At 45.1% G+C, this 12813-nt stretch overlaps 1 protein-coding gene across 1 annotated transcript in view; it reads right to left on the reverse strand.

Annotated features, from left to right (window-relative positions):
- Window positions 1-12813, reverse strand: part of LOC109874995 (ephrin type-A receptor 4) — a 65101-nt gene that overhangs the window by 18040 nt on the left and 34248 nt on the right. The window contains exon 4 of the mRNA XM_031810935.1: window positions 7066-7512. Within this exon, the coding sequence (XP_031666795.1) occupies window positions 7066-7512 (447 nt within the window). The remainder of the gene's footprint in view (window positions 1-7065; window positions 7513-12813) is intronic.

The following is a 12813-nucleotide window of genomic DNA, read 5'->3' on the forward strand; positions in this document are numbered from 1 at the left end:
CCAGCATGTCCAGAGATACAACCTCTCTCATCATCACCCAGTGCCTGGGTTTACCTCCGCTGTACCCGCACCCCACCATACCCCTGTCTGCACATTATGCCCTGAATATATTCTACCATGCCCAGAAACCTGCTCCTCTTATTCTCTGTCCCCAACGCTCTAGGCGACCAGTTTTGATAGCCTTTAGCCGCACCCTCATACTACTCCTTCTCTGTTCCGCGGGTGATGTGGAGGTAAACCCAGGCCTTGCATGTCCCCAGGGACCCTCATTTGTTGACTTCTGTGATCGAAAAAGCCTTGGTTTCATGCATGTCAACATCAGAAGCCTCCTCCCTAAGTTTGTTTTACTCACTGCTTTAGCACACTCTGCTAACCCTGATGTCCTTGCTGTGTCTGAATCCTGGCTCAGGAAGGCCACCAAAAATTCAGAGATTTCCATACCCAACTATAACATCTTCCGTCAAGATAGAACTGCCAAAGGGGGAGGAGTTGCAGTTTACGGCAGAGATAGCCTGCAAAGTAATGTCATACTTTCCAGGTCCATACCCAAACAGTTCGAACTACTAATTTTGAAAATTACTCTCTCCAGAAATAAGTCTCTCACGGTTGCCGCCTGCTACCGACCCCCCTCAGCTCCCAACTGTGCCCTGGACACCATTTGTGAATTGATCGCCCCCCATCTAGCTTCAGAGTTTGTTCTGTTAGGTGACCTAAACTGGGATATGCTTAACACCCCGCCAGTCCTACAATCTAAGCTAGATGCCCTCAATCTCACACAAATCATCAAGGAACCCACCAGGTACAACCCTAACTCTGTAAACAAGGGCACCCTCATAGACGTCATCCTGACCAACTGGCCCTCCAAATACACCTCCGCTGTCTTCAACCAGGATCTCAGCGATCACTGCCTCATTGCCTGTATCCGCTACGGAGCCGCAGTCAAACGACCACCCCTCATCACTGTCAAACGCTCCCTAAAACACTTCTGTGAGCAGGCCTTTCTAATCGACCTGGCCCGGGGATCCTTGAAGGACATTGACCTCATCCCGTCAGTTGAGGATGCCTGGTCATTCTTTAAAAGTAACTTCCACACCATTTTAGATAAGCATGCTCCGTTCAAAAAATGCAGAACTAAGAACAGATACAGCCCTTGGTTCACCCCAGACCTGACTGCCCTCAACCAGCACAAAAACATCCTGTGGCGGACTGCAATAGCATCGAATAGTCCCCGTGATATGCAACTCTTCAGGGAAGTCCGGAACCAATACACGCAGTCAGTCAGGAAAGCTAAGGCCAGCTTCTTCAGGCAGAAGTTTGCATCCTGTAGCTCCAACTCCAAAAAGTTCTGGGACACTGTGAAGTCCATGGAGAACAAGAGCACCTCCTCCCAGCTGTCCACTGCACTGAGGCTAGGTAACACGGTCACCACTGATAAATCCATGATTATCGAAAACTTCAATAAGCATTTCTCAACGGCTGGCCATGCCTTCCGCCTGGCTACTTCAACCTCGGCCAACAGCTCCGCCCCCCCCGCAGCTCCTCGCCCAAGCCTCTCCAGGTTCTCCTTTACCCAAATCCAGATAGCAGATGTTCTGAAAGAGCTGCAAAACCTGGACCCGTACAAATCAGCTGGGCTTGACAATCTGGACCCTCTATTTCTGAAACTATCTGCCACCATTGTCGCAACCCCTATTACCAGCCTGTTCAACCTCTCTTTCATATCGTCTGAGATCCCCAAGGATTGGAAAGCTGCCTCAGTCATCCCCCTCTTCAAAGGGGGAGACACCCTGGACACAAACTGTTACAGACCTATATCCATCCTGCCCTGCCTATCTAAGGTCTTCGAAAGCCAAGTCAACAAACAGGTCACTGACCATCTCGAATCCGACCGTACCTTCTCCGCTGTGCAATCTGGTTTCCGAGCCGGTCACGGGTGCACCTCAGCCACACTCAAGGTACTAAACGATATCATAACCGCCATCGATAAAAGACAGTACTGTGCAGCTGTCTTCATCGACCTTGCCAAGGCTTTCGACTCTGTCAATCACCATATTCTTATCGGCAGACTCAGTAGCCTCGGTTTTTCGGATGACTGCCTTGCCTGGTTCACCAATGACTTTGCAGACAGAGTTCAGTGTGTCAAATCGGAGGGCATGCTGTCCGGTCCTCTGGCAGTCTCTATGGGGGTGCCACAGGGTTCAATTCTCGGGCCGACTCTTTTCTCTGTGTATATCAATGATGTTGCTCTTGCTGCGGGCGATTCCCTGATCCACCTCTACGCAGACGACACCATTCTATATACTTTCGGCCCGTCTTTGGACACTGTGCTATCTAACCTCCAAACAAGCTTCAATGCCATACAACACTCCTTCCGTGGCCTCCAACTGCTCTTAAACGCTAGTAAAACCAAATGCATGCTTTTCAACCGGTCGCTGCCTGCACCAGCATGCCCGACTAGCATCACCACCCCGGATGGTTCCGACCTAGAATATGTTGACGTCTATAAGTACCTAGGTGTCTGGCTAGACTGCAAACTCTCCTTCCAAACTCATATCAAACATCTCCAATCGAAAATCAAATCAAGAGTCGGCTTTCTATTCCGCAACAAAGCCTCCTTCACTCACGCCGCCAAGCTTACCCTAGTAAAACTGACTATCCTACCGATCCTCGACTTCGGCGGTCATCTACAAAATGGCTTCCAACACTCTACTCAGCAAACTGGATGCAGTCTATCACAGTGCCATCCGTTTTGTCACTAAAGCACCTTATACCACCCACCACTGCGACTTGTATGCTCTAGTCGGCTGGCCCTCGCTACATATTCGTCGCCAGACCCACTGGCTCCAGGTCATCTACAAGTCCATGCTAGGTAAAGCTCCGCCTTATCTCTTATCACGATGGCAACACCCATCCGTAGCACGCGCTCCAGCAGGTGTATCTCATGTATCTCACTGATCATCCCTAAAGCCAACACCTCATTTGGCCGCCTTTCGTTCCAGTACTCTGCTGCCTGTGACTGGAACGAATTGCAAAAATCGCTGAAGTTGGAGACTTTTATCTCCCTCACCAACTTCAAACATCAGCTATCTGAGCAGCTAACCGATCGCTGCAGCTGTACATAGTCTATTGGTAAATAGCCCACCCATTTTCACCTACCTCATCCCCATACTGTTTTTATTTATTTACTTTTCTGCTCTTTTGCACACCAATATCTCTACCTGTACATGACCATCTGATCATTCATCACTCCAGTGTTAATCTGCAAAATTGTAATTATTTGCCTACCTCATACCTTTTGCACACATTGTATATAGACTCCCCCTTTGTTTTCTACTGTGTTATTGACTTGTTAATTGTTTACTCCATGTGTAACTCTTTGTTGTCTGCTCACACTGCTATGCTTTATCTTGGCCAGGTCGCAGTTGCAAATGAGAACTTGTTCTCAACTAGCCTACCTGGTTAAATAAAGGTGTTCTCAACTAGCCTACCTGGTTAAATAAAGGTGTTCTCAACTAGCCTACCTGGTTAAATAAAGGTGTTCTCAACTAGCCTACCTGGTTAAATAAAGGTGTTCTCAACTAGCCTACCTGGTTAAATAAAGGTGTTCTCAACTAGCCTACCTGGTTAAATAAAGGTGTTCTCAACTAGCCTACCTGGTTAAATAAAGGTGTTCTCAACTAGCCTACCTGGTTAAATAAAGGTGTTCTCAACTAGCCTACCTGGTTAAATAAAGGTGTTCTCAACTAGCCTACCTGGTTAAATAAAGGTGTTCTCAACTAGCCTACCTGGTTAAATAAAGGTGTTCTCAACTAGCCTACCTGGTTAAATAAAGGTGTTCTCAACTAGCCTACCCGGTTAAATAAAGGTGTTCTCAACTAGCCTACCTGGTTAAATAAAGGTGTTCTCAACTAGCCTACCTGGTTAAATAAAGGTGTTCTCAACTAGCCTACCTGGTTAAATAAAGGTGTTCTCAACTAGCCTACCTGGTTAAATAAAGGTGTTCTCAACTAGCCTACCCGGTTAAATAAAGGTGAAATAAATAAATAAATAAAATAAATAAATAAAAAGACATAATTGTTTTATTTCAGAGTGTATGAGTATTGACCGACTCTGGTTAGTTCCCATACTACTCATTTATTTTATTGTATTTATTTGACCTTTATTTAACTAGGCAAGTCAGTTAAGAATAAATTCTTATTTTCTTATAGCACCCAGTAGGTGACAATATACTACACAAGAAGACAACACACTTCCATCAGGCAGTTAAAGTAGGTGTGTCTACCGCTATCTGTGACCCAAAGACAATTTACATTTAATATTACACAAAAAATACTAGATGAAATGTCAGAATAATGGTAGAGAGAATTATTTATTTTATTTATTTCATTACATTCCCAGTGGGTCAGAAGTTTACATACACTCAATTAGCATTTGGTAGTATTGCCTTTAAATTCTTTAACTTGGGTCACACATTTCATGTAGCCTTCCACAAGCTTTCCACAATAAGTTGGGTGAATTTTGGCCCATTCCTCCTGACAGAGCTGGTGTAACTGAGTCAGGTTTGAAGGCCTCCTTGATCGCACACTCTTTCATAGTTCTGTCCACAAATGTTCTATGGGATTGAGGTCAGGGCTTTATGATGGACACTCCAATACCTTGACTTTGTTCTCCTTAAGTCATTTTGCCACAACTTTGGAAGTATGCTTGGGGTCATTGTCCGCTTGGAAGACCCATTTGCGACCAAGATTTAACTTCCTGACTAATGTCTTGAGATGTTGCTTCAATAAATCCACATAATTTCCCTTCCTCATGAAGCCATCTATTTTGTGAAGTGCACCAGTTCCTCCTGCAGCAAAGCACCCCCACAACATGATGCTGACCCACCCCCGTGCTTCACGGTTGGGATGGTGTTCTTCGGCTTGCAAGCCTCCCCCTTTTTCCTCCAAACATAATGATGGTCATTATGGGAAAACTGTTCTATTTTTGTTTCATCAGACCAGAGGACATTTCTCTAAAAAGTACGATCTTTGTCCCCATCTGCAGTTACAAACCATAGTCTGTTTTTTTAATGTATGTTTTGGAGCAGTGGCTTCGTCCTTGCTGAGCAGCCTTTCAGGTTATGTCGATATAGGACTCGTTTTACTGTGGACATAGATACTTTTGTACCGGTTTCCTCCAGCATCTTCACAAGATCCTTTGCTGTTGTTCTGGGATTGATTTGCACTTCTCGCACCAAAGTACGTTCATCTCTAGGAGAGAGAGAACACGTCACCTTCCTGAGCTGTATAACAGCTTCATGGTGTTTATACTTGCACACTATTGTTTGTACAGATGAACGTGGTACCTTCAGGCATTTGGAAATTGCTCTCAAGGATGAACCAGACTTGTGGAGGTCTCCAATTTTTTTTCTAAGTTCTTGGCTGATTTGTTTTAATTTTCCCATGATGTCAAGCAAAGAGGCACTGAGTTTGAAAGTAGGCCTTGAAACACATTCACAGGTACACCCCCAATTGACTCAAATGATGTCAATTAGCCTATCAGAAGCATCTAAAGCCATGACATCATTTTCTGGAATTTTCCAAGCTGTTTAAAGGTACAGTAAACTTAGTGTATGTAAACTTCTGACCCACTGGAATTGTGATACAGTGAATTATAAGTGAAATAATCTGTCTGTAAACAATTGTTGGAAAAATTACTTGTATCATGTACAAAGTAGATGTCCTGACCGACTTGCCAAAACTATAGTTTGTTAACAAGAAATTTGTGGAGTGGCTGAAAAACAAGTTTTAATGACTCCAACCTAAGTGTATGTAAACTTCTGACTTCAACTGTATATATCATTAGGCTGTATGTGTAACGGCTCTCGTTGGTAGAAGGAAGAGTGGACCAAAGCGCAGCGTGGAAAGTGTTCATGATACTTTATTCAAAAACACTCAAACAAAAATAACAAACGCGAAAACGAAAGTGCACAGTTCTGTCAGGGACAGACACTAAACAGAAAACAAGATCCCACAAAACCCAAAAGGAAAATGACAACTTATATGTGATCCCCAATCAGAGACAACGATAGACAGCTGCCTCTTATTGGGAACCCCACACGGCCAAAAACAAAAAAAACTGAAAACAGCCTTTCCAACCCGAGTCACACCCTGACCTCACCAAACAGAGAAAAATAAGGATCTCTAAGGTCAGGGCGTGACAGTATGTATTTCTAGATATAGGCCTATTTTAAATGTGTATTATTCTGGGTGAAGTAGGCATTGTGGTGCTCATGTGAATTTCCTTTATTTTTCGGCTTCAGACAAACGCCTACTTCTCACTTAAAACTTTGTTTTTCGTTTTTAATAGCCTATACGGTTAATTATGGCTGCATTGGTCAGAATCTGCAACAATATCAGTGTTGCCAGCTACGGTATATGAGAAGATAGTAGGGTTAGTTGGACAAGGCTATCTGAACGTGCACATATTGGAAGTTAGAGGTAGCCTAATATTCATTATTTGATAGGGAAAAAAAGACTATTATGTGACTAAAATGGCTCCGACTAAAATGAGACAGATTGTCCAGTGTTTTAGTCGACTGATAATAACTAAAACTAACAAAGGATGTATCCTCTTTCTATCTCTCACACTGTTTACTGAGTTTGTAGCAGAAATAAAGTATTCTTCACTCAGCATTTTCTCTCTCACACACACACACACACACACACACACACACACACACACACACACACACACACACACACACACACACACACACACACACACACACACACACACACACACACACACACACAAAGAGGCGCAATAGAAAAGTATTGCGTTACCGAGGCATCTAAACATCAACCTAAACCAATTACATGACGACTCCACTGTGGTATTATGTTTATATCACTGAGACAAGTCACTCCTTGAGAGAGGGGACAAACACTAAATCCAATTAAACCAACCCGCTTCAGAAACTCTCAAACAGACATGGAATAAACACAGTCCTGCTTGGCCCCGTAAAACACACATACACTCTCCCTCCACTTACTTCTAAACTCTCTCACACACACACAAACTCACCGGCCTGGTTGGTGGTGAGAGTGACAGACACACTCTCTCTTGCCCCTGCAGTGTGGCCTTGGGAAACTCCGTTGCGGGCGCCGATTGTGAAGGTGTAGCGTGTGTGTGCCTGCAGCTCGCTCACACACACTCTGGTGGCCCCCAGGCCACTCTGCTGGGGGGAGAAGAGGACGTCTGGGCCGCAGGGTAGGCAGAGCTGGGTCCCAAGAGGCCCGTCAGGACCCCCAAGGCTACCAGCCTCTCCAAGTTCACTCCCAGACGAACTGCCAATCTGAGTTTGATTCCCGGTTTGACTCCCAGGGTAACTCTCAGGACCGTGGCAGAGCAGACAGTCCACACTGTATCTGATGTCAGTTCTCCCTCCAAGCCTGAGGGGGGCACTCCACTCTAGAACCACTGATGTCTCGTTGACCTCTGAGATCAGCTGCTGTGGAGCAGAGGGGGGTTCTGGGATAAATAGGACAGGTAGGTTGAGTTAGAAATGATATTGTGGCAATGGTTACATACAGTGCCTTGCAAAAGTATTCACCCCCTTTGGCAGTTTTACTCTTTTGTTGCATTACAACCTGTAACAAAAATAGATTTTTATTGAAATAGTCCAAATTGGTGAAGTGAAAAAAATACGTGTTTCATAAAATTGTATGTAAATATATACACACACACACACACACCTGTTCTGAAAGGCCCAGGGAGTCTTATACACCACTAAGCAAGGGGCACCATCAAGCAAGCGACACCATGAAGACCAAGGAGCTCTCCAAACAGGTCAGGAACAAAGTTGTGGAGAAGTACAGATCAGGGTTGGGTTCTAAAAAAATATCAGAAACTTTGAACATCCCACGAAGCACCATTAAATCCATTTTTAATAAATGGAAAGAATGGCACCACAACAAACCTGCCAAGAGAGGGCCGCCCACCAAAACTCACGGACCAGGCAAGGAGGGCATTAATCAGAGAGGCAACAAATGATGATAACCCCGAAAGTGCTGCAAAGCTCCACAGCAGAGATTGGAGTGTCTGTCCATAGGACCACTTTAAGCCATACACTCCACAGAGCTGGGCTTTACAGAAGAGTGGCCAGAAAAAAGCCATTGCTTCAAGAAAAAAATAAGCAAACACGTTTCGCCAAAAGGCATGTGGGAGACTGGTCAGATGAGACTAAAATGTTGCTTTTTGGCCATCAAGGAAAATGCTATGTCTGGCGCAAACCCAACACCTCTCATCACCCTGAGAACACCATCCTCACAGTGAAGCATGGTGGTGGCAGCATCATGCTGTGGGGATGTTTTTCATCAGCAGGGACTGGGAAACTGGTCAGAATTAAAGGAATGATGGATGGCGCTAAATTCAGGGAAATTCTTGAGGGAAACCTTGTTCAGTCTTCCAGAGATTTGAGACTGGGATGGAGGTTTACCTTCCAGCAGGACAATGACCCTAAGCATACTGCTAAAGCAACACTCGAGTGGTTTAAGGGGAAACATTTACATTTCTTGGAATGGCCTAATCAAACCCCAGACCTCAATCCAATTGAGAATCTGTGGTATGAATTAAAGATTGCTGTACACTAGCAGAACCCATCCAACTTGAAGGACCTGGAGCAGTTTTGCCTTGAAGAATGGGCATCCCAGTGGCTAGATGTGCCAAGCTTACGGAGACATACCCCAAGAGACTTGCAGCTGTAATTGCTGCTAAAGGTGGCTCTACAAAGTATTGACTTTGGGGGGGGGGAATAGTTATGCACGCGCAAGTTCAGTTTTTTTGTCTTATTTCTTGTTTGTTTCACAATAAAAAATATTCTGCATCTTCAAAGTGGTAGGCATGTTGTGTAAATCAAATGATACAAACTCCCCCAAAATATATTTTAATTGCAGGTTGTAAGGCAACAAAATAGGAAAAATGCAAAGGGGTGTGAATACTTCGCAAGCCACTGTACGTTCCATTTTGGTACTTATTGTTGTTCTGTTGTGTGTTCTCATGTGTTTTCTCGGGCTGACTTGGTGAACCATGTGCTGTATATACGCATAATTAAGTTTATGACAAACAGACCAAGGTCTCAGTCAGAACATATTTACTGAGAGAGAGAGAGAGAGAGAGAGAGAGAGAGAGAGAGAGAGAGAGAGAGAGAGAGAGAGAGAGAGAGAGAGAGAGAGAGAGAGAGAGAGAGAGAGAGAGAGAGAGAGAGAGAGAGAGAGAGAGAGAGAGAGAGAGAGAGAGAGAGAGAGAGAGAGAGAGAGAGAGAGAGAGAGAGAGAGAGAGAGAGAGAGAATGAGAGAGAGAGAGAGAATGAGAGAGAGAGAGAGAATGAGAGAGAGAGAGAGAATGAGAGAGAGAGAGAGAGAGAGAGAGAGAGAGAGAGAGAGAGAGAGAGAGAGAGAGAGATATGTTACTGAGGAATATTCATCCCACTCAGCACATGGTGTATTACTCTTAAGTCATTGGATCAGTATAATGGGAGGCGTGAGAGGAGAGAGACAGAGGGAGGCATGAGAGGAGAGAGACAGGCGTGAGAGGAGAGAGACAGGCGTGAGAGGAGAGAGACAGGCGTGAGAGGAGAGAGACAGGCGTGAGAGCTCTGAAGCAAGCTTCCAGAAAATTGGAACGGAAATGGCGCCACACCAAACTGGAAGTCTTCCGACTAGCTTGGAAGGACGGCACCGTGCAGTACCGTAGAGCCCTTACTGCTACTCGATCATCCTATTTTTCTAACTTAATTGAGGAAAATAAGAACAATCCGAAATTCCTTTTTAATACTGTCGCAAAGCTAACTAAAAAGCAGCATTCCCCAAGAGAGGATGACTTTCACTTTAGCAGTGATAAATTCATGAACTTCTTTGAGGAAAAGATTATGATTATTAGAAAGCAAATTACGGACTCCTCTTTAAACCTGCGTATTCCTCCAAACCTCAGTTGTCCTGAGTCTGCACAACTCTGCCAGGACCTAGGATCAAGAGAGACGCTCAAGTGTTTTAGTACTATATCTCTTGACACAATGATGAAAATAATCATGGCCTCTAAACCTTCAAGCTGCATACTGGACCCTATTCCAACTAAACTACTGAAAGAGCTGCTTCCTGTGCTTGGCCCTCCTATGTTGAACATAATAAACGGCTCTCTATCCACTGGATGTGTACCAAACTCACTAAAAGTGGCAGTAATAAAGCCTCTCTTGAAAAAGCCAAACCTTGACCCAGAAAATATAAAAAACTATCGGCCTATATCGAATCTTCCATTCCTCTCAAAAATTTTAGAGAAGGCTGTTGCGCAGCAACTCACTGCCTTCCTGAAGACAAACAATGTATACGAAATGCTTCAGTCTGGTTTTAGACCCCATCATAGCACTGAGACGGCACTTGTGAAGGTGGTAAATGACATTTGAATGGCATCGGACCGAGGCTCTGCATCTGTCCTCGTGCTCCTAGACCTTAGTGCTGCTTTTGATACCATCGATCACCACATTCTTTTGGAGAGATTGGAAACCCAAATTGGTCTACACGGACATGTTCTGGCCTGGTTTAGATCTTATCTGTCGGAAAGATATCAGTTTGTCTCTGTGAATGGTTTGTCCTCTGACAAATCAACTGTAAATTTCGGTGTTCCTCAAGGTTCCGTTTTAGGACCACTATTGTTTTCACTATATATTTTACCTCTTGGGGATGTTATTCGAAAACATAATGTAAACTTTCACTGCTATGCGGATGACACACAGCTGTACATTTCAATGAAACATGGTGAAGCCCAAAATTGCCCTCGCTAGAAGCATGTGTTTCAGACATAAGGAAGTGGATGGCTGCAAACTTTCTACTATTAAACTCGGACAAAACAGAGATGCTTGTTCTAGGTCCCAAGAAACAAAGAGATCTTCTGTTGAATCTGACAATTAATCTTAATGGTTGTACAGTCGTCTCAAATAAAACTGTGAAGGACCTCGGCGTTACTCTGGACCCTGATCTCTCTTTTGAAGAACATATCAAGACCATTTCGAGGACAGCTTTTTTCCATCTACGTAACATTGCAAAAATCAGAAACTTTCTGTCCAAAAATGATGCAGAAAAATTAATCCATGCTTTTGTCACTTCTAGGTTAGACTACTGCAATGCTCTATTTTCCGGCTACCCGGATAAAGCACTAAATAAACTTCAGTTAGTGCTAAATACGGCTGCTAGAATCCTGACTAGAACCAAAAATTTGATCATATTACTCCAGTGCTAGCCTCTCTACACTGGCTTCCTGTCAAAGCAAGGGCTGATTTCAAGGTTTTACTGCTAACCTACAAAGCATTACATGGGCTTGCTCCTACCTATCTCTCTGATTTGGTCCTGCCGTACATACCTACACGTACGCTACGGTCACAAGACGCAGGCCTCCTAATTGTCCCTAGAATTTCTAAGCAAACAGCTGGAGGCAGGGCTTTCTCCTATAGAGCTCCATTTTTATGGAACGGTCTGCCTACCCATGTCAGAGACGCAAACTCGGTCTCAACCTTTAAGTCTTTACTGAAGACTCATCTCTTCAGTGGGTCATATGATTGAGTGTAGTCTGGCCCAGGAGTGGGAAGGTGAACGGAAAGGCTCTGGAGCAACGAACCGCCCTTGCTGTCTCTGCCTGGCCGGTTCCCCTCTTTCCACTGGGATTCTCTGCCTCTAACCCTATTACAGGGGCTGAGTCACTGGCTTGCTGGGGCTCTCTCATGCCGTCCCTGGAGGGGGTGCGTCACCTGCGTGGGTTGATTCACTGTTGTGGTCATCCTGTCTGGGTTGGCGCCCCCCCCCCTTGGGTTGTGCCGTGGCGGAGATCTTTGTGGGCTATACTCAGCCTTGTCTCAGGATGGTAAGTTGGTGGTTGAAGATATCCCTCTAGTGGTGTGGGGGCTGTGCTTTGGCAAAGTGGGTGGGGTTATATCCTTCCTGTTTGGCCCTGTCCGGGGGTGTCCTCGGATGGGGCCACAGTGTCTCCTGACCCCTCCTGTCTCAGCCTCCAGTATTTATGCTGCAGTAGTTTATGTGTCGGGGGGCTGGGGTCAGTTTGTTATATCTGGAGTACTTCTCCTGTCCTATTCGGTGTCCTGTGTGAATCTAAGTGTGCGTTCTCTAATTCTCTCCTTCTCTCTTTCTTTCTCTCTCTCGGAGGACCTGAGCCCTAGGACCATGCCCCAGGACTACCTGACATGATGACTCCTTGCTGTCCCCAGTCCACCTGGCCATGCTGCTGCTCCAGTTTCAACTTCCACCTGACTGTGCTGCTGCTCTAGTTTCAACTGTTCTGCCTTATTATTATTCGACCATGCTGGTCATTTATGAACATTTGAACATCTTGGCCATGTTCTGTTATAATCTCCACCCGGCACAGCCAGAAGAGGACTGGCCACCCCACATAGCCTGGTTCCTCTCTAGGTTTCTTCCTAGGTATTGGCCTTTCTAGGGAGTTTTTCCTAGCCACCGTGCTTCTACACCTGCATTGCTTGCTGTTTGGGGTTTTAGGCTGGGTTTCTGTACAGCACTTTGAGATATCAGCTGATGTACGAAGGGCTATATAAATACATTTGATTTGATTTGATTTGAGAGGAGAGAGACAGGCGTGAGAGGAGAGAGACAGGCGTGAGAGGAGAGAGACAGGTGTGAGAGGAGAGAGACAGGCGTGAGAGGAGAGAGACAGAGGGAGGCGTGAGGAGAGAGAGAGACAGGCGTGAGAGGAGAGAGACAGGTGTGAGAGGAGAGAGACAGGTGTGAGAGGAGAGAGACAGGCGTGAGA

This window comes from Oncorhynchus kisutch, linkage group LG30 (assembly GCF_002021735.2).
Source record: "Oncorhynchus kisutch isolate 150728-3 linkage group LG30, Okis_V2, whole genome shotgun sequence".
NCBI classification, from domain to species: Eukaryota; Metazoa; Chordata; class Actinopteri; order Salmoniformes; family Salmonidae; genus Oncorhynchus; species Oncorhynchus kisutch.